Below are 18,890 nucleotides of genomic sequence, written 5' to 3' on the forward strand. Positions count from 1 at the left end.
AAATAATTATAATTAGTAAGTACCTGGACTATAAGACTGTGTTGTGTTAGAGCTACCAGGCTGATGTCCCGTAGGAAACGCTAATGGACTTGGACTCCTGGTAGGGCTGGCAGGAAGCGGCGATGGGCTCGGGGTTCTCGCTAACGGAGACAACGGTATATGTCCCACGGATTTTCTACGATTTGGCGAATGAATATTCTTTGCCGCTGTATGTAACTTATGCTTCAAACCGTGTAGAGTACTTGGTCTCTGATAATGAGATTGATTGGAAATGGTTGGTAAGTTGGCAGCAGACGTGGTAGAACCCGGAGACGAAGAGTTCGGACTCGAACAAGGGCTCGAATTCCCAGTAGAATGATACGAATCTGAGCTGACACGGTTCGTTGGCGGTGACGGACTGCAAACAGATTTCGTGCAGGCTGCAAAATATGGCGATGTCTCCTGAGAACGTGTAAACGACTGGAACGATCGGCTAGGAGTCACCATTGACGGAGAACACATTCCTGCGGCCATCTGAAAGAAGTTTCGGTAACATTTTTTTTTTTTTTCAATCAGTATTATCCTTCCAAAAAATGTAACGCATCACATATTTTTTTTCTTCGATGCATTACAAAAACGTACATGTTTTTTGTGATCGGTGTAGTGTAAGACTGACATTGTCGCGATCAAATTGAAACGAAAAAAAGAAAAAAAAAAAAAGAAAAAAAGGAAAAAAAAAGAACATTTAAAAGCTGCCGCGATATTGTGTTGGGCGAATAAGTATTACGATTAAAGAAAGTAGCAACTGAAACGATATTAGCAAGAAATTCACGAAAACGTTACGAAAAATCATACCATAAGTGGAGGTTTGCTGTCGCTGGATAGAATGGGTGCTGACAATGGACAACTGATAGTTAATGGCTGCAATAAAAAACGAAAATAACACTTAACATAATTGGTGTGTTGCTTAGACATTACCGGTGCTTTAGTATCTTGCTGTGCACGGTTTTGTGTTAGAGAGAGAGAGAGAGAGAGAGAGAGAGAGAGAGAGAGAGAGCAAATGTACAACCGCTTTTTAAAGCGTTTTTTTATACATGACGTAAAAACAAAAAAAGGCCATATATCGTTAGATTGGCTTATTTCAACTACAATTACTAAGCAAAAATAACGTGATTTTACTTCTATACCTGTTGCATCTCTACACTAGCTCGTTTCGAACTAATTCGTTTAAAAAGGGACGTTTTTCGTTTCTTATCAGAATGATCACGCTTCTGTTTACGCTGCTTGTGCAGCGTTCTGCGTGCCATTTTACTCTGGGTCAGATCTCTTCTTCTTCCACCCGTCTTTATGCTAGTATTCTCTAAGGGTGTACTACGCAGTGTCACGTGATCGCCACCGCTCAACATTAATTGCAAAACTTGTATATGGTACAATCCCTGTACAGGTTCGCCATTTATATGAGTTATGAGATCTCCCGGTCTCAAGCCAGCTTCAAATGCTGGACTAGATTGATCAACGGCCTATAAAATATATTGAAGAAATTTGATTAGAATTCAATTCATGAATATCATTTTGGTTTGTTTACTCGTCACGTACCATAACCAGATGATGCATTGTATAAAAATCACTGTCCCCGTAATACACCCTAATGGTGTGTACCGTGAAACCAAATCCACAGGGTCCTCTTCGAATGATAATAGGAGGTTTCAAACTAGTTACGAGAGGACTCAATTCGCGACAAGGGGATGTATCTCTCGAAGAAGCAGTAGACGATCCCCCAGGAGATTCGATTGGCTGAGTATTTAATGACGCATCGTCTGAAAAGAGTAACTTATTACATATAAATAAAATGAACAACGTAATTCATGATAATACATGACACATACATGAAAAATCACTAGCAGGTATCACCAGTGACAATCCACTAGTGGATGCAGATTTAATTACGGATCGTGACTTATGCTTAGCAGAGGGTATAATTGGCATTGCACTAAACGATTCAAACGAATCGGTACTAGAATTATGTTTACTCTCTTCAGTTGTATCTCTGTTAGCAGCAATCAGATCCAACCTAAAATTAATTTTATTCGTTGTAGATATATACATATATTTTTAGTCAGTAGAATCATGCACTATAAGTGAACGAGTAATGTGCATGTTACGGTATTGAATCTAATGAGAAGTTGTCAATTTCTTGACACAAGGTGTTGCGAAGATGTATGTCTGAATGACTCACATGTGTTCATCATCAACGCATATACTGAACCTGGGCAGCTTGTCCCGGGAGTGCACATGCCGCTTTCTCTGAATCTGTGGACTAATATCCTCAGACTCTGTTTGCGATGAATCTGGTGTACTCAAGCTGATCGACGTTCCTTCCATTTGATTGTTCTTGATAACCGTTAATTGTGACTCGCCACTCGTCACCGTGGCAGGACTAGCAAACGATGCGTTCGATTTGTCTGCCTTTGGCGGTGTCTCGCTACACGTACTACTCTTAATGGACGATGAAAGCCGGTTCTTATCCGACGGAGTCGATTCTACGAGTTTGGATGGAGCCGTCATTGTGTTGTTCGATCCAAGAGACAACTGTGCGACTGTACGCTCAAGTTCGGTACGGAATAATTGTTTCTTCGAGGCATCCGACTCTAATTCAGGATTCAGTTGCGGTGGACGGGTTTGAGATATCTTTCGTGACTGAGGGGAATACGAGGAGAACGATCCGAACAAAGGGGAATCATCGGTGTCGTCGGTATCGTCACCTATATCGTGATTATATCTATCCATACGAGCTAAAATAATTATTGGCTTCGTTATGCATTGATATCAACTGAGCAAAACAATGAAAAACAATATAATTTATTGTACGTACTATCGAAGTAACTTGTATCTTCGTCATTTACTAATTGTGGCACGAATTCAGCCTTTTGTCTGAGCAAACTATTCCAATTTACTCCATAAAAATATGGGTGTTCTTTCACTTCGTGAGATCCACCAGTACCTAAACGATCTCTAGGGCTTTGTTGCAACAACGCTGTTATAATATCTTTAGCCTCTGGCTGAACGGGCCAGTCATCTTCATCTGGCCACTCGATATCATCTGTATGGTTAATCAACAATTGATTGTAAACATTTCGTACAAGTAATAGGATAATAAAATATTATATCAGATGATATTTACCATTAACTGTATGAGCAAACAGTTCCTCAGGAGTATCACCAAAAAATGGAACGCATCCAATTAGAAATTCGTACAGTATAATGCCCATAGACCACCAATCAACAGGTTTACCGTATCCTTGACGGAGTATAACTTCAGGAGCGATATACTCAGGCGTGCCGAATACCTGTTTGTCTGAAAATTGTCGGGTATCCCTGTCGATATATCCCTCGTAAAGATTTGTCGCCACTAAAAGCAGAGAATGTCTCTTTTCATAATAAAATAAAAATTTTATTTTCAGGAAGAAAAATGCTCGTTGTATCACTTACAAGACATAAGACCCATTTTACTAAGACCAAAGTCTGTGAGTTTAATATGACCAAGGGCAGTAATAAGTAAACTAGAAAAGAGAAATAATGAAAGATGAAATGTTTGATAAATTTTTTTTTTTTTTTTTTTAATGAAACAGCCTGTAGCTTTACGTACTTGTCAGGTTTTAAGTCACGATGAACAATACCGTAGTTATGCAGATACTCGACAGCTAAAACAGTTTCTGCGAAATAAAACCTTGCCATATCCGGTGGCAGTGGACCGATATTTTTTAAAAGATTCGCACAATCTCCTCCCTCTACGTATTCCATTACTAAACATAAGTGCTTCTACAATTAAACGATCGTTCGTAAGTTTCATTTCAATCTTGTAAATATTGCAATAGTAATAATAGTATACGTACTTTTGTTTCGAAGCTACAATACATAGAAACTACAAATGGATTGTCTGTAAAGCTCATTATGTCCCTTTCAGCAAACACTTGCTCTACTTGATTTCGTAGCATTAGATTATTCTTATTTATTTTTTTCATGGCGAACCTTTGCCGCGTCGTTTTCTCTTTAACTAAATACACTGCGCCGTACGCGCCGTTACTAATCAGCTTCAATACTTCGTAATCGCTTTCACACGGAATGCGTTGAGACTTTTCATCGTCCTTATTCGGACTGGACGCAACTTGTAAATTACTATCGCTTGAACTCGCCGAATCCTCTAGTTTATTTAAATCTTCTTGCAGTTCTAATATACAAAGATGTTGTCTAAGCGATGCTTTCAGCAGAAGCAGAGTGAAAAAAGAGAAAAGAAAAAAGAAAAAAGAAAAAAGAAAAAAGAAAAAAGAAAAAAGAAAAAAAAAAGAAACTATTACCTGATATTGGATCCCTATTAAGAGACAACTTATTAATAATATACTGAGGTATATCTGTTTTTATTCCGGCATTAATTTTTGCTTGGCCTTCAGCTTGTTCTAGCAAATGATAAAATTCTTCTGGATCGAATTCTAAACATTCCAACAGTCGAGCTGGTCGCGATATTACTAATAGTAATTTTTTAATAAGTCCCGTTAATCTTGTTGCTGCTTCAAGCGACTTATCTTTGGTCTGTAAATAAAAATTTTTTCTTTTTTTTACTATCGTGTCTATGGTTACTTGTTCGTCATGTGATTTCTTCTATAATTACCTCCATTAGTAAATGTTCTAAATTTTCACTCATTTCATAGAAATACCTAGTTGTAATTAATTTCTCCTGAGATTTCTGTAAGCAATCTCTTGCCATTTCGATTACTTGATGATGCACAAACCGTAAAATCGGCAAAGAATCTTGCGTCATATTTGACATCACTTCGTACTCGTCCAATTCCTTATTTTCATTGATAAAATTAGTCAGACGTTCTTCCATCTGCTGCGTTGCCTGATACAACAATTTTTTTTTTTTTTGTCAAGTCAAATCATTACGATATTACCATGTTTCCTATTTGCATCCATACCTTTGGAAATCGTTCCTTGTAAAGAGTATTCATCATAACAATTTCGCTGTCCAACACGGGGGACCGACTCGGACTACTGTAATTGAAAATTTAATAAGTAATTCAAAATATATACTAATGTACTAATGTACATATTTTGAAGAAGTAAAGATGTTTTACCTCAAACTTCGCGAACGCGGTCTGTGTAATGGTGACCTACGACCCTCTTCATCAAGACTGAGGGACACGCTGCCTGGGATACTAGAAATACTAGAACCTGGAAATCCCGGATGCGAAGAACAAGGTGTGCCAGGCTTAGAGAAATGACAAGAAAGCATACGCAATTCGTCCTTGGTTGGAACATTTGGAAGTTGATGCAAACGTTCCTGACTCGAGTACTGTGACTAATTAAGTAAATTCATGACTACATTTGTAAATAATTCTATTTATTCCTTAAAAAAATTAATTAGTTAGATAACTAACCGAAACATTGCTGGAACCTGGTGTTGTTCCATATCCACTAGATGGTAAACTAGCAACTGACCATCTTCTGCCATCTCCGGTTCCTGTGGCACCTCCACCGATTCTTAAATATTACGTACATACGTTTAAACATGAAATACTGCTTTTATAACACGTACACATACTATTTAACAAAACTAACACACGGAAACGACGATCACTGTAATGCCATAAGAAAATCTTACACCCATGTTCTTCGTTTTTTTTTAATCATTTCAGACCTTAATGTTTGCATCAGCATTTTGTTTTTCTCCACTACATACTGTATTAATAATGTATTAAAAATACAATGCTTACGACGGCGACATCTACTTACATAGATAATCAGATCAAATTTAAACATACTAAAAGTAGGTATGAAATAGATACCTTTTAATTGGAGCAAAAGCAAAATGTGGACTGGATGACATCCTAGGACTCTCTAGGGGACTGCCTACAATCGGGACGAATGCTATATTGGAAAACAAGCAATAAAAGAAATTAATCCTCTATGATATTTTCAAAATATAAAAGACACTTCTTTTCTAAATAAATAAAAGATAACCTTTTAAGGATATTATTCAAGGGCATAATTGTTCAAATATTCTAGATCTATCATGTTTGAAACTATAAATAGCAGAATAACTATATCTCAAACACACGGCTGCAAACCAATGGCTGCATACGCACCCGCATGCATCTATATGTATATGTTAGAATATTGGATAAAGATGTGCCAGAACACTTATATAATATTCTTATAAAGCGTATAACATTTGGTCACTCACAAACGAGTGTTATATATCTATATATTATTATTATTATTATTATTATTATTATTACTTCTATTACGATTTTTAAAACATGATATATCTACCATTTAAATATATCACATTGAAACAATATAATTGAATCAGAAATTAGCAATAACACACCTGATAATGGTGAATGACAACGTGGTAAAGTTGGAGAGGTTGTTGCAATAAAGGACTTACGATGTGCCGCTTTAGCAGCACGCCGAGAAATATTAAAATCACGCTATAAACAAATGTAATATAATGCGTTATATGTTTTATAGTGGAAGAGTAACAAAAAATATGTACGATATTACTGACCACATGAACGGATAAAGATGGTGCAGACTTCCCAATTGCAGAGTTCCTCATTCGAACCAAATTTGACAATTCTCCGCTAACTGGAAACATGAAATAGTTAAAACTGAGAAACAAGAAAAGTATCGGTATGTAAAATTATACAAAGTTTTATTAACCAGGCCTAACTGGAGCTTCTTTGCTTTCTACTTTAGGTGGTATCGGTCGTCTTTGAATCTCTGCTTCTGTACTACAAGCAGATTCTTCGCTTTCTGCCTGATCAAATACCAGTACTCTGGCAGAATTGCCATGGGAACGCAGACGTGGTCTACTAGGTCTATTTCTGTTTTGATCCATGTTGGCACTATAGTAGTTTTTTCTTTAACGACTTAAGTTACCTAAAATTAAATGCACCTCTTAAGTATTTCTCCTGATTTTTTGAAATAATGAATGGTTGAAAAAACAAAGAAAGGAGTAGTAAGAAGTATACCTGCTTCAAATCGTTTTATTCACAGGAATGAAAAGAATAGAAAAGGTAAGTACGATCAACGAGACCGTTGAAAAATTCACAATCCATTCTTTCTTGTGAAAGTTCGATCGACGAAGAGACTGACGATGTAAGATCAGTCGGTGGTGCGAGTCGGAGAGCATTCGTGTTCGTACTCAAAATCCGATAGCCCAAAATGCCGTCTTAAACAATTCGTTGTTAATGCTGCTGTGTGAAAAATGTATAACATATAAGAATATATAGGAAATAAATCGCCCTGGTCGAGTAAAAATGTCATGGTAAGCGGTTTGGAGGATCGTACAGAGGAACCGTTTAATAAAGTATACCTGCTCGAACGACAGAAATCAGAGTTTCCCAGAAGAAGGAAACCGGGATATAGAATTTTTGACGAGGGAAATGAGAAAAGAAAACACTAAACACACATAATGGATACGAGCGAGCTGAACGAAAGGAAGATAAAAGATGCACGATTTACCGCACACAACGGGCATGTCCTCTCAGGACAAGCGACCCGGGAGTGAGCAGGTGTCGTAGTCCCGGGTTTAGACTCGCATTTTTCTCGTTACCGCAGAAATTAATTACGAAACGCGGACCGACCATGGGTTCTGACTCATGATGGATGTACATACACATACATATATATATATATATATATATATATATATATACATTCACATACGCCCGCGTACCAACATCTATACACATAAAAACGCACGCGCAAACGCTCGTGCATGAAAACGCGCACAAATACATGCATCCCTGGCCGCGAGCTGCACCAAGAATCAACACCAAACCCTTTATAGAGAAGTACGAGTATGTATGTACATACATGCTCTGTACTGTGTTGACCGTATCGGTATTGTTCCTAGAAATCTCGCCATTGTTATATCCAATATTCAATCGAACGTTTCCAATTTCAGCTTCAATGCATTTCCTCTTTAAACATTCATATATTTCAAAGAAGTTAATGGGTTTCTTCTCTTGATTTTCATTTATTAATCTGACAATGAATGCACATTTTACTTTTTATTTACATTCGATTAGATTTTTTTAAATTTTGCATTCTCGTTTGTGTTAGAAAAAAAAATACACTTTCGTTTCTGAGATTAGTGTTTATAGACTACATATATCGTTTTTGTACATTATATGATAAATAATTAATACGGAAATATTATACTTTAAATGTTGAATTATCTTGGAGGATAACTTGAAATTTAAAAGTACTAATTCGCTTATCACGATTCGATTATATTCAAAATTTATCACGTGGTAAATTTTAAATTTCCAGTCACATTATGAATTTCATTTTCAAAGATATGTATAAAGTATCGGAAATAAACTGAAAATTAATTTAAACGTATTACAAATATTTAGATTGATCTGAAGCTAATAATCAATCGTAACTTTCGTTGTATGAGTTGTCAGTAATAAAATTAAAACTGTAGTTTTAATGTTTACATTAATATAATATATTTCAATGTATTTTAAAATACATATTTTAACGCAGTAACTTCTCTTCTCTGAATATAAGATACTAAAAACATCAACTGCCCATAACTATGCGAACAAAAGCAAGGCGGTCTTTTTTGACACATATCAGCTGATGTATCAACACAACGAATACCAATATAAAAAACCAATGACTACATATCCAACAAGATTGGACATGACTTTGTTTTCGAGGGATCTTGAAGTGTGCCATGCCATAATGTCGGTATACAGAGAAAGTCACCGGTGCTTCGGGGTCCCTGATAACCCAAGATGATAGGCCAAGGCTACCCCTTTCAGTTATTAATTATTTTATCCCTTTTTATGGTCCAAGACCCACACTCCCTAACTATTTATTATCCTACTCCTCTTTATGGACCAAGGCCTCCCTTGGCAAATATTTATTTCTTCATTCTTTTTATAAGCATCGCGAGGACTACCACTAAATCGCTGTATATCCGTATGACTTGTATGTACATACATACAACATATGTATGTATGTACATAAAGTCTCAGAGCCCTCCTTTAGCGACAGTATCAGTCGCCGTGGGGTTTTAGTCAGTAGGAATCTGACACTCCCCCGCCGCCCCGCGCCGCAAGGGGTCGGTGGGGGGTCTTATGCAAGATTTCCCCACGTTAAAAAAAAAAAAAAAAAATATCTACAGCCACTGATTCCAACAAAGGTAGTTGGCAGCGGCACCGTTATCAACCGTTCGACGCCGAGCGAAGTGAAACATCATCAGTCTTATAGCGACCGCCGAGGGGTGCAGATCTACCTGCTAAAGATACATATACCCTTATTATATTTTCAGCGTTCATTTAATTTGCTTTACTTATCTTACCTAGAAAAAAGTTATGTCATAGAATTAAAATGGACATCAAGGAAAGTATACAAGAACTACAATATCGCAGAGACAAATTATTTATAGCTGAACTATCTTGATAAACTGTATTTCATTATTAAAATATAGAAAAAGTAAAGTACTTATTAGCATTTTATTTCTCCTTTAATAACGTCCTCTTAAAGTAGAAAAATTTACAGTACTTGATTTATCGTCGTTTTACGAAGAAATATGATGAATCTTAATTTTATTCTAGATCTCATGTTTTTAATCATGTAAGTAAGAATACGTATGTTATGCCTGTTTTTAAATAGAATTAAGTATTTTTAAAGTTCGAACACTGCGCCATCTATGCAAAAGCGGCGGAAACAAGTCAATAAATTACCGACTTATCGACTGAACTTCCGACAGTCGATAATCGACCCTTCGGCAGTCGGTAAGTTAACGAATAGTTTGCGGCGCTCTTGTATAGATGGCGCAACGGCCGATGTATTGGGGTGTCAGGGACCCCGGGAACACTTTTTGCGTACCGAGCTAATTTCATTAGGGGTTCTCAGGACCCCGGCAACTATTTTTGCTTATCGACCACATAACACGCGGGGTTCTGAGGACCCCGGCGACTCTTTTTGCGTAGCGACCAAATATCATTTGGGGTTCTCAGGGCCCCGGCAACTATTTTTACTTATCAACCATATACCATTTGGGGTTCTCGGGACCCCGGCAACTCTTTTTGCGTATCGACCACATAACACGCGGGGTTCTGAGGACCCCGGCGTCTCTTTTTGCGTAGCGACCAAATACTATTTGGGGTTCTCAGGACCCCGGCAGCTATTTTTGCTTATCGACAAAATACCATTTGGGGTTCTCAGGCCCCTGGCAACTCTTTTTGTGTATCGATGAAATATCATTTGGGGTTCTCAGGACCCCGGCAGCTATTTTTGCTTATCGACAAAATACCATTTGGGGTTCTCAGGACCCCGGCAACTCTTTTTGTGTATCGACCACATAACACGCGGGGTTCTGAGGACCCCGGCGACTCTTTTTGCGTAGCGACCAAATATCATTTGGGGTTCTCAGGACCCCGGCGACTCTTTTTGCGCATCGACAAAATACCATTAGGGGTTCTCAGGACCCCGGCAGCTATTATTGCTTATCGACAAAATACCATTTGGGGTTCTCAGGACCCCGGCAACTCTTTTTGTGTATCGATCAAATATCATTTGGGGTTCTCAGGACCCCGGCGGCTCTTTATGCGTATCGACCAAATACCATTGGGGGTTCTCAGGACCCCGGCAGCTATTTTTGCTTATCGACAAAATACCATTTGGGGTTCTCAGGACCCCGGCAACTCTTTTTGCGTATCGACCAAATACCATTTGGGGTTCTCAGGACCCCGGCAGCTATTTTTGCTTATCGACAAAATACCATTTGGGGTTCTCAGGACCCCGGCAGCTATTTTTGCTTATCGACAAAATACCATTTGGGGTTCTCAGGGCCCCGGCAACTCTTTTTGCGTGGCGATCAAATATCATTTGGGGTTCTCAGGACCCCGGCGACTCTTTATGCGTATCGACCAAATACCATTTGGGGTTCTCAGGACCCCGGCGACTCTTTTTGCGTAGCGACCAAATATCATTTGGGGTTCTCAGGACCCCGGCGACTCTTTTTGCGCATCGACAAAATACCATTAGGGGTTCTCAGGACCCCGGCAGCTATTATTGCTTATCGACAAAATACCATTTGGGGTTCTCAGGACCCCGGCGACTCTTTATGCGTATCGACCAAATACCATTTGGGGTTCTCAGGACCCCGGCAACTCTTTTTGCGTATCGACCAAATACCATTTGGGGTTCTCAGGACCCCGGCGACTCTTTATGCGTATCGACCAAATACCATTTGGGGTTCTCAGGACCCCGGCAACTCTTTTTGTGTATCGACCACATAACACGCGGGGTTCTGAGGACCCCGGCGACTCTTTTTGCGTAGCGACCAAATACCATTTGGGGTTCTCAGGACCCCGGCAGCTATTTTTGCTTATCGACAAAATACCATTTGGGGTTCTCAGAACCCCGGCAACTCTTTTTGCGTATCGACCAAATATCATTTGGGGTTCTCAGGACCCCGGCAGCTATTTTTGCTTATCGACAAAATACCATTTGGGGTTCTCAGGACCCCGGCGACTCTTTATGCGTATCGACCAAATACCATTTGGGGTTCTCAGGACCCCGGCAACTCTTTTTGTGTATCGACCACATAACACGCGGGGTTCTGAGGACCCCGGCGACTCTTTTTGCGTAGCGACCAAATATCATTTGGGGTTCTCAAGACCCCGGCAGCTATTTTCGCTTATCGACAAAATACTATTTGGGGTTCTCAGAACCCCGGCAACTCTTTTTGCGTATCGACCAAATACCATTAGGGGTTCTCAGGACCCCGGCAGCTATTTTTGCTTATCGACAAAATACCATTTGGGGTTCTCAGGACCCCGGCGACTCTTTATGCGTATCGACCAAATACCATTGGGGGTTCTCAGGACCCCGGCAGCTATTTTTGCTTATCGACAAAATACCATTTGGGGTTCTCAGGACCCCGGCAACTCTTTTTGTGTATCGACCACATAACACGCGGGGTTCTGAGGACCCCAGCGACTCTTTTTGCGTAGCGACCAAATATCATTTGGGGTTCTCAGGACCCCGGCAGCTATTTTTGCTTATCGACAAAATACCATTTGGGGTTCTCAGGACCCCGGCGACTCTTTTTGCGTAGCGACCAAATATCATTTGGGGTTCTCAGGACCCCGGCAGCTATTTTTGCTTATCGACAAAATACCATTTGGGGTTCTCAGGACCCCGGCAACTCTTTTTGTGTATCGACCACATAACACGCGGGGTTCTGAGGACCCCGGCGACTCTTTTTGCGTAGCGACCAAATATCATTTGGGGTTCTCAGGACCCCGGCAGCTATTTTTGCTTATCGACAAAATACCATTTGGGGTTCTCAGGACCCCGGCAACTCTTTTTGCGTATCGACCAAATACCATTTGGGGTTCTCAGGACCCCGGCAGCTATTTTTGCTTATCGACAAAATACCATTTGGGGTTCTCAGGGCCCCGGTAACTCTTTTTGCGTGGCGATCAAATATCATTTGGGGTTCTCAGGACTCAGGCGTCGCTTTTTGCGTACCGACCAAATATGATCTTGAGGGCTACAAATTTTTGGACAAACTTAAAAGTGCTGCGATTAAAAAGTTAAGTAGGTCATCTTCAAGATGGGTCAAATCCAGCCTTTCTTGGTAAACCCTCTTTATAAAAAATCTACTGTGCAGGTCCATCTCTTACGGTTACCTACTGCGCAGCTGGTCAAGGTTTCCACTAGATAATAATATGTATACCGACATTATGGCATCTTGGGTATCAGGGAGCCCAATCGCCGGTGACGCTATCTGGACACCAACCTATTTTGTTAGGGTGTCGACGACCCCTTATCACGGATGACGCTTTTTTTATTTCGACATTATGGCATCCGTGGTATCAGGGACCCCGAAGCATGAGAACCCTCTTTGCACACTGACATTATGGCTCCCGGGGTGTCAGGGACCCCGAAGCATGAGAACCCTCTTTGCACACCGACATTATGGCTCCCGGGGTGTCAGGGACCCGTTTGCATCTGTGGTGATTTCTAAAATCTATCAATTTGATTTGTTAGAAAGTTTGTTACGCTGGATCCGCTATTATCTTATGAAAACTTTGACCCCTGCGCAATCCTAAAGAGATAGACTTGCGCAGTAAATTTTGACAAAGAAAGTTAACGAAGAATTAGTAGATGAAGCACTCTTAATGATGACGTAATTTGTTTTTATTTGTTCCTTTAAAAGTGTCCCTTAATAAGGGTTTTACTTGTTTTCAGATGTCCTTTTTAACAGGTTTTACTGTACTATCATTGTAAGAGTACACATACATATAACATTTTTCTCAGCGTCACTCACAGATATGTTTCCGCGTTATTAAAAGGAAGGATAAGATACTTTTGCAATTATTTTCATAAATACAAAATGTGGTTTTAGATAAAAGTTGTGTGATATCGAAAGGAACTCATCACAACGAAAAATGTTTGGACCTTGAGATAATATTAGAGAGTGTTGTAAAGGTCACATTAAAATTTTTAAATGGAGCCCTATATTTTTTATTATGTATTTTGTATCTAATGTATATGTATAGTCATATGCACACGCTCACACACGATATGAATTGAAATTTTTCAATAAAAACTATTCACCGTCTTGTTCAAACAAGATCTAGTTATATATATATATTTTTTCAGAATTTGTTTACGCATATCTACATATGAGGTCAGTTCGTTAAGCAGATCCAAGCGTTGCAGATACATTGACGCCAGTGAAATAATTTAGAATTAAGGGGCGGCTAAGGAGGAAACAACGCAAGAATAAGGGAGGGGACAAGAGGGGTCAGATAAAGCGGTTGACCGTCGCCCCTTCAATGACCCGCGAGATATCGTTCCACTAAATTCACTGACGGACCTCTCAGTCAGTCAAATGCGTGGCCTGTGGACTATTGCAGGTGACAGTGATCGCTCTTTCTTGCCACGCTTAGCAGTTAAGATCCTTTGTGAAAAGTGGAAATGCAGTTTCTAAAATTAGTCATTTTCTTTGCCTCTTGTATTTTGACTTGCTTGTGTAACGTTCAACAATATTCTGGTAAGTCAGAAAACTTATATTTCTTTTACAATTATGGATTTATTTATGAGGTTGAAATAATATGAAATTCAAAGGTAGATTTTCTAGTTGATGCAATGATTTATTGATTAATAACTATAGAATATCTACATTTTCTACATATTTATTTATCGTTTCGATAAACGAACGATAACGTTTTCTAGGAAAAAATGATACGGCAGCACAAATAGCGCTTGGCGAGAAACGACTTGGAGATCATATTCGCGCGATCTTGAAGCACTATCAGCAAGATGATCCGGTGGGGCTACCTGGGGCACCAATACCGGATCCCATGTCCGTGCCGGATATGAAACATTCGTTTTCCATTTACACGATGAATTTCAAGCAAGTGAACGTCTATGGCCTCGCGAAATTTCGGATAGTGCACATGGAGTCTGAATTGGCGCTGATGCAAGTGAGAGTTTCTACGAAAAATATATTTTATACAATAAATTATTAAATTTCATCTCCCATATATTATTCCTATTGTAATTATTAATTATTAATTACCTAGTATTATTTAAATATACTAGGTACTATTAGTAATACAAATTGGAATGATCGATAACGAGGTCTGTTAAAGTTTTGAAAATTAGTATGATAAAAAAAGAAAGTAGGGATCGAGGATTATTAGAGGATATACGCGATTCATTATTTTTGAGGAATACGTAGGCGTCGTTTCTTAAAAAGATGTGCATTATGAAAGACAATAATTATGAGAGCTCGTCATTACGAAAAAAACACGTGCTAATTATAAGATCGTAACGCGGAACCTTTCATATCGATGACTAACTACATACATATGTATGTATACGTACGCAGAAACGTCGCCTAATTGAATCACATCGAGAATCCTTGCCAAATTGGTACGCGTAAGAATTATTACGTATGGCCATAAAAAATAGTCGCATCGTCGCGTCGCGTCGCGTCGCGTCAGAATGTTTGCATGCAAACTAAAAAGGGAGAAAGAAAAAAAAATAATTTTCATTTGAAATTCATCTTTCTATTAATGTTTCTTCAAGGTTTCCGTAACGTTGAGTATCGAAACCCTGGATATTCGTGGACTGTACACTCTCTCATCTTGGCTGTCACGATCCGCCGGTAATTTTACTGTAAAATTGACGGGGGTAAATGTCCAGGGTATAGCGAGACTGGAGGTCGGTGACGATGGTAAATTGCAAGCTTCAGACATCGACATGGACCTGACATTCGATAAAATAGACATGGACTTTAAGAATTTGGGCTTCCTGGGCTCCGTTTTTCAAGGAGTAATCAACTCTATAGGGACCTTTATTTTCGACAGTATTAAACCTTTCATATTGAAGGAAGTCAATACTAACATACGGTAGAAAGCGTATTTCATTTATTTCAATAGCATAACGAAAAATGTTGATAAATTGTTTCGTATTTTAGGGGCGAAATTAACAAACAAATATCGCAATTGCCACAGTATTTCCCAAACTCTATATCGCCTTTTGATATGGCAGTAGCAGAAGCACGTAAGCAAGTGTCTCAAATGGGCTACGATCCGTACAAAGTCAATGATTACAGTCAAACTGTTGGCATGTTCACCGTGACGTCGACTCACACGTGGATCACTGGTCTGTCGAGCTTTTATCGGATGGGAAATATTACACTGAGCATGGAAAATGGAACAGTAAATATCATCTTTAATCTTTTCCTGATATTATTACCTGCCGGTACAGTTGCAACGCAAATTACCTATTACCGCAATTAAATAGTCATTATATTATGTATGTACCTATACGTCGCGCGTCGCGTACAATGTAAATTAAAAATGCGCTGATTAATTCGCAATTGTCATACAACGTTCCTATTACGTTCTGTTATGTCACCAATTTGTAGGCGTCGCGTTGCGTCGCGTCGCGTCGCGACGTTGAATTTACAATATCGTCTTTCTATCGTTGTTTCCTTATAAAGGTATACGCGTTAATTGATGTTGGAACCCAAGAGATTGAAGGGAGAACACATTGGGAAGTAAGCGTGATCGGTGGATTCTTATCGAGAGCCGGTACGGTTTCCCTTACGATACAATATTTTAGGGTTCAATTAAAATTGGGCCAACCTATCGATACCCGAAAAAAGCCCATCCTTGAAGAGCTTGACCTTGAGTTGGGTAACATTCAAGCTAGAATTCATGGTGCCGGTACCATCGATTATTTACTGGAAGCTGGTGTCAACGTACTGCCAAACATTTTAAGGTTCGTTTCACTTATCTTTTCCTTCTTCTTACCTATAATTATACAAGGATTATTATTCTTTAAATAGATACCAAATAATGGACGCAATAGAGGGACCACTTAAAAGGCGCATACAATTTGAGTTAAACAAAGTGAATGTTGAAAAACTAATTTATGAAAAAATTCCTGACATTGAGGAACAAGTTAGGATCATTCAAGGTTTAATTCCTGCGGAAGAAACTACTTTAGAGGAACCGATACCTCCACCGGATCAGGACGAACAACCATTTTCAGAAAGTGAAGAAAATCGCGGACCTTCGTAGAGATTAATCGTCTATCGAACAACTCCATAAATACTTTCTCTAGTATTTAGATTATTATTTATATTAGATAGAATGAATTGAAAGTATTGATAAAAATATTTTAAACGAGAGAAAAATCGTGATTATACATTACATGTTGTGTTTTTGTAAATACTTTTACATTTTACGAAATACAAATACCTCTACATACTATCTTACACACATTTTATCAAGAATTAGTCGTAAATGAAAAACGCAATCTACGTTTGCGCTTTTTAAAATTTATTCAAAAAATAAACTGAACTAATAAAAATCACGATAGCGTATGCGTGAACGTTGCGTATCGTTGTTACAAATACTATATAGTTATATGAAAGAGTTTAGGCAGGATACGTAACCCTCGTTCTGTAAACATTAGTCATACCAAAGATGGACTGACAATAATCAGTGTAATTAAGATAAAATCATAATACATTATTATCAGACTTTAGTTGCAATGATAAACATTAATCACACAATCGCGTACCATACAACATTTACATTCTCACTTTAAATAGTTGATCACTTCTTTGGATGCTCACAGGACTAAAATTACATAACGATGTAATTAAATTATCGTATCTACGAAATTAGATTAACAAAGTAATCGGTATCGGTATATGTATAAAATAAAGAATTTTCAATATTTAAAAGAAATAATGAGTATAACGACGAAAAAAATTATACGATACGGTATAAATTGTACAGCAGGTTAAATTATATGCATCATCGCGTATACAGATTAGGCAGCCTTGATCGCCGGTCCGTTGCTTCGCTCGATCGGTACGATTCTTTCTCCAGGCGCTGGTAAAGCGAGTTTTGGAGCAGTAATGGTAAGAACACCGTCAGAGGATAAACTAGGTTTTACATGTCCAATGTCATATCCTTGTGGAAGCATGTATCGACGCACAAAATGCCTCGATACATACCCATGTTGATCTTTTTTCTCTTCGTGTTTACCCTCCACGGTAATACATTTGTCGTCTGTTCTGACTGTGATCTCTTCCGGAGCGAATTGTTGTACATCGACGATCACTTGGAATTTCTCTTGGTCTCGTTCGACAGTGGTTTGCCCTCCAACTTGTTGCTCCAACTGCTGCATTACGTTTTTCCATGGTCGAAAGAATTCGTTGAAGGAAGGCATCGATGGTGGTAGCAATAGATCGTCTCTTGTGGATAATCGTTTGAAATGTTCTTCCAATTCACGATGGTAGCGATCCATATCCTCCCACCAGTTGCGAAAAAGGTCTCTAGATATCAATGCCATGATCTCTGTAAAAGATGAAGAAAAAAAAAATAAATAAATACAATTTAGTTAAAGAATCCGTTAGAGACTATTATCATACCTGAAACGAGAAAAGACGTAAACAAGATCAACCGTCGTCGACGTTAACGAAACGTTCAGTTGAATTTCAATAAAATTTTTAATTTTACATTCTACATTCAACTGCAGAATCCGGTTCTTCCTGTACCGCATATTATCAAACAAACTGACCGAATGTTTTTGCGCGTTTCAATTATCTATTCTTAGAACTTGAAATGCACTTAAGAAACGTCTATCAACGTTCCGGTAATATTTAGATTTACGAAATTGATCGGTTACAAAGTATACGATTGACAAACGTAATTGAAAATATTACAATGTAAAGATAAGAAACTACCTACCTCTCTACGTACCACTCGTTCAATGAAATTCGGTTGGTTCGTTTCAAGTAAAGTCGCTCGTTTAGTTGCTTGCAAAGTAGTACAAACTTTTCGCTTTGGCTTCCAATTTGTGACTGACTGCGCAGTATTGCGGCCGGCCGGTTTATATTCAGTATGGCGCGCTTTTCGAGATATTTCGAGCCGCGCATGCGTGCACGTAAAACGTTTATCGAACAATCTCGCATTTAAACTGAACATACCCGAGCTTCCATCCCTACTCGAACCTACTCGAAATCATATCACGACGAATCAGAATGTTTCTTTACCGTCGAAACTCGTTTCTCGATTCTTCGAGTGTTTTCTCTCGATGTTTCTGGCGCGATTTAATTCACGCGATGCCATTCATATTTCTGATTTTCATAATAAATATATCTATTTAATATTTATGCAAAATATTACAAAATAGAGAGTTTCTCTAAATTTATTTAATTTCACTAATTTCACTGATTTCTTTAGAATCATTGATTTATGTAATTAAAAACAATTATTTGTATAAATAAGTAGACTGTACTCTTTCTGTTATGTATATTAATGAGTGACTTTGAAAATATT

General features: G+C 38.5%; 3 protein-coding genes across 12 annotated transcripts in view; 1 reads left to right on the plus strand and 2 right to left on the minus strand.

The window, feature by feature from the left end:
* The window catches only part of LOC114873600 (microtubule-associated serine/threonine-protein kinase 3), a 12,863-nt gene extending 5,212 nt beyond the window's left edge, over positions 1-7,651 (minus strand). For 3 of the 9 annotated variants that reach the window (XR_006830009.1, XR_006830010.1, XM_029182081.2), the window contains exons 1-22: positions 7,507-7,651; positions 7,014-7,235; positions 6,703-6,921; positions 6,548-6,627; positions 6,368-6,470; positions 5,823-5,904; positions 5,415-5,517; positions 5,112-5,335; positions 4,953-5,028; positions 4,646-4,876; positions 4,335-4,566; positions 3,873-4,207; positions 3,626-3,798; positions 3,469-3,539; positions 3,161-3,388; positions 2,852-3,079; positions 2,216-2,771; positions 1,866-2,050; positions 1,576-1,796; positions 1,167-1,499; positions 835-900; positions 24-513 (exon numbers count right to left, since the gene is read on the minus strand). Coding sequence is in view for 7 of the 9 variants with exons in the window: in XM_029182081.2 (XP_029037914.1) it covers positions 24-513; positions 835-900; positions 1,167-1,499; positions 1,576-1,796; positions 1,866-2,050; positions 2,216-2,771; positions 2,852-3,079; positions 3,161-3,388; positions 3,469-3,539; positions 3,626-3,798; positions 3,873-4,207; positions 4,335-4,566; positions 4,646-4,876; positions 4,953-5,028; positions 5,112-5,335; positions 5,415-5,517; positions 5,823-5,904; positions 6,368-6,470; positions 6,548-6,627; positions 6,703-6,880 (4,195 nt within the window). In the remaining 2 variants the exon portion in view is untranslated. Of the gene's footprint in view, positions 1-23; positions 514-834; positions 901-1,166; positions 1,500-1,575; positions 1,797-1,865; positions 2,051-2,215; positions 2,772-2,851; positions 3,080-3,160; positions 3,389-3,468; positions 3,540-3,625; positions 3,799-3,872; positions 4,208-4,334; positions 4,567-4,645; positions 4,877-4,952; positions 5,029-5,111; positions 5,336-5,414; positions 5,518-5,638; positions 5,782-5,822; positions 5,905-6,367; positions 6,471-6,547; positions 6,628-6,702; positions 6,922-7,013; positions 7,239-7,357 lie in introns of those variants that run through there. The other 6 variants (XM_029182084.2, XM_029182083.2, XM_029182082.2 and 3 more) reach the window with 6 other exon arrangements.
* A 6,077-nt stretch (positions 7,652-13,728) lies between these two features.
* On the plus strand, positions 13,729-16,808 carry LOC114873621. The gene is made up of 6 exons (XM_029182142.2): positions 13,729-14,074; positions 14,257-14,507; positions 15,115-15,437; positions 15,506-15,749; positions 16,034-16,314; positions 16,382-16,808. Exons 1-6 carry the CDS (start codon positions 13,999-14,001, stop codon positions 16,614-16,616), a joined length of 1,410 nt encoding a protein of 469 aa, XP_029037975.1. The 5' UTR covers positions 13,729-13,998; the 3' UTR covers positions 16,617-16,808.
* Positions 16,809-17,025: 217 nt separating this feature from the next.
* Positions 17,026-18,428, minus strand: LOC114873623 (protein lethal(2)essential for life-like). Of its 2 annotated transcripts, none has more exons than XM_029182145.2 (2): positions 18,300-18,428; positions 17,026-17,906 (listed from the first exon to the last, which is right to left on the minus strand). In XM_029182145.2, exon 2 carries the CDS (start codon positions 17,899-17,901, stop codon positions 17,377-17,379), a length of 525 nt encoding a protein of 174 aa, XP_029037978.1. In that variant the 5' UTR covers positions 17,902-17,906; positions 18,300-18,428; the 3' UTR covers positions 17,026-17,376. The 2 variants fall into 2 exon arrangements, with proteins under 2 accessions (XP_029037978.1, XP_029037979.1); XM_029182146.2 differs by having other exon boundaries at positions 18,312-18,426.
* Positions 18,429-18,890: the final 462 nt, after the last annotated feature.

This window comes from Osmia bicornis, chromosome 13 (genome assembly GCF_907164935.1).
Source record: "Osmia bicornis bicornis chromosome 13, iOsmBic2.1, whole genome shotgun sequence".
NCBI classification, from domain to species: domain Eukaryota; kingdom Metazoa; phylum Arthropoda; class Insecta; order Hymenoptera; family Megachilidae; genus Osmia; species Osmia bicornis.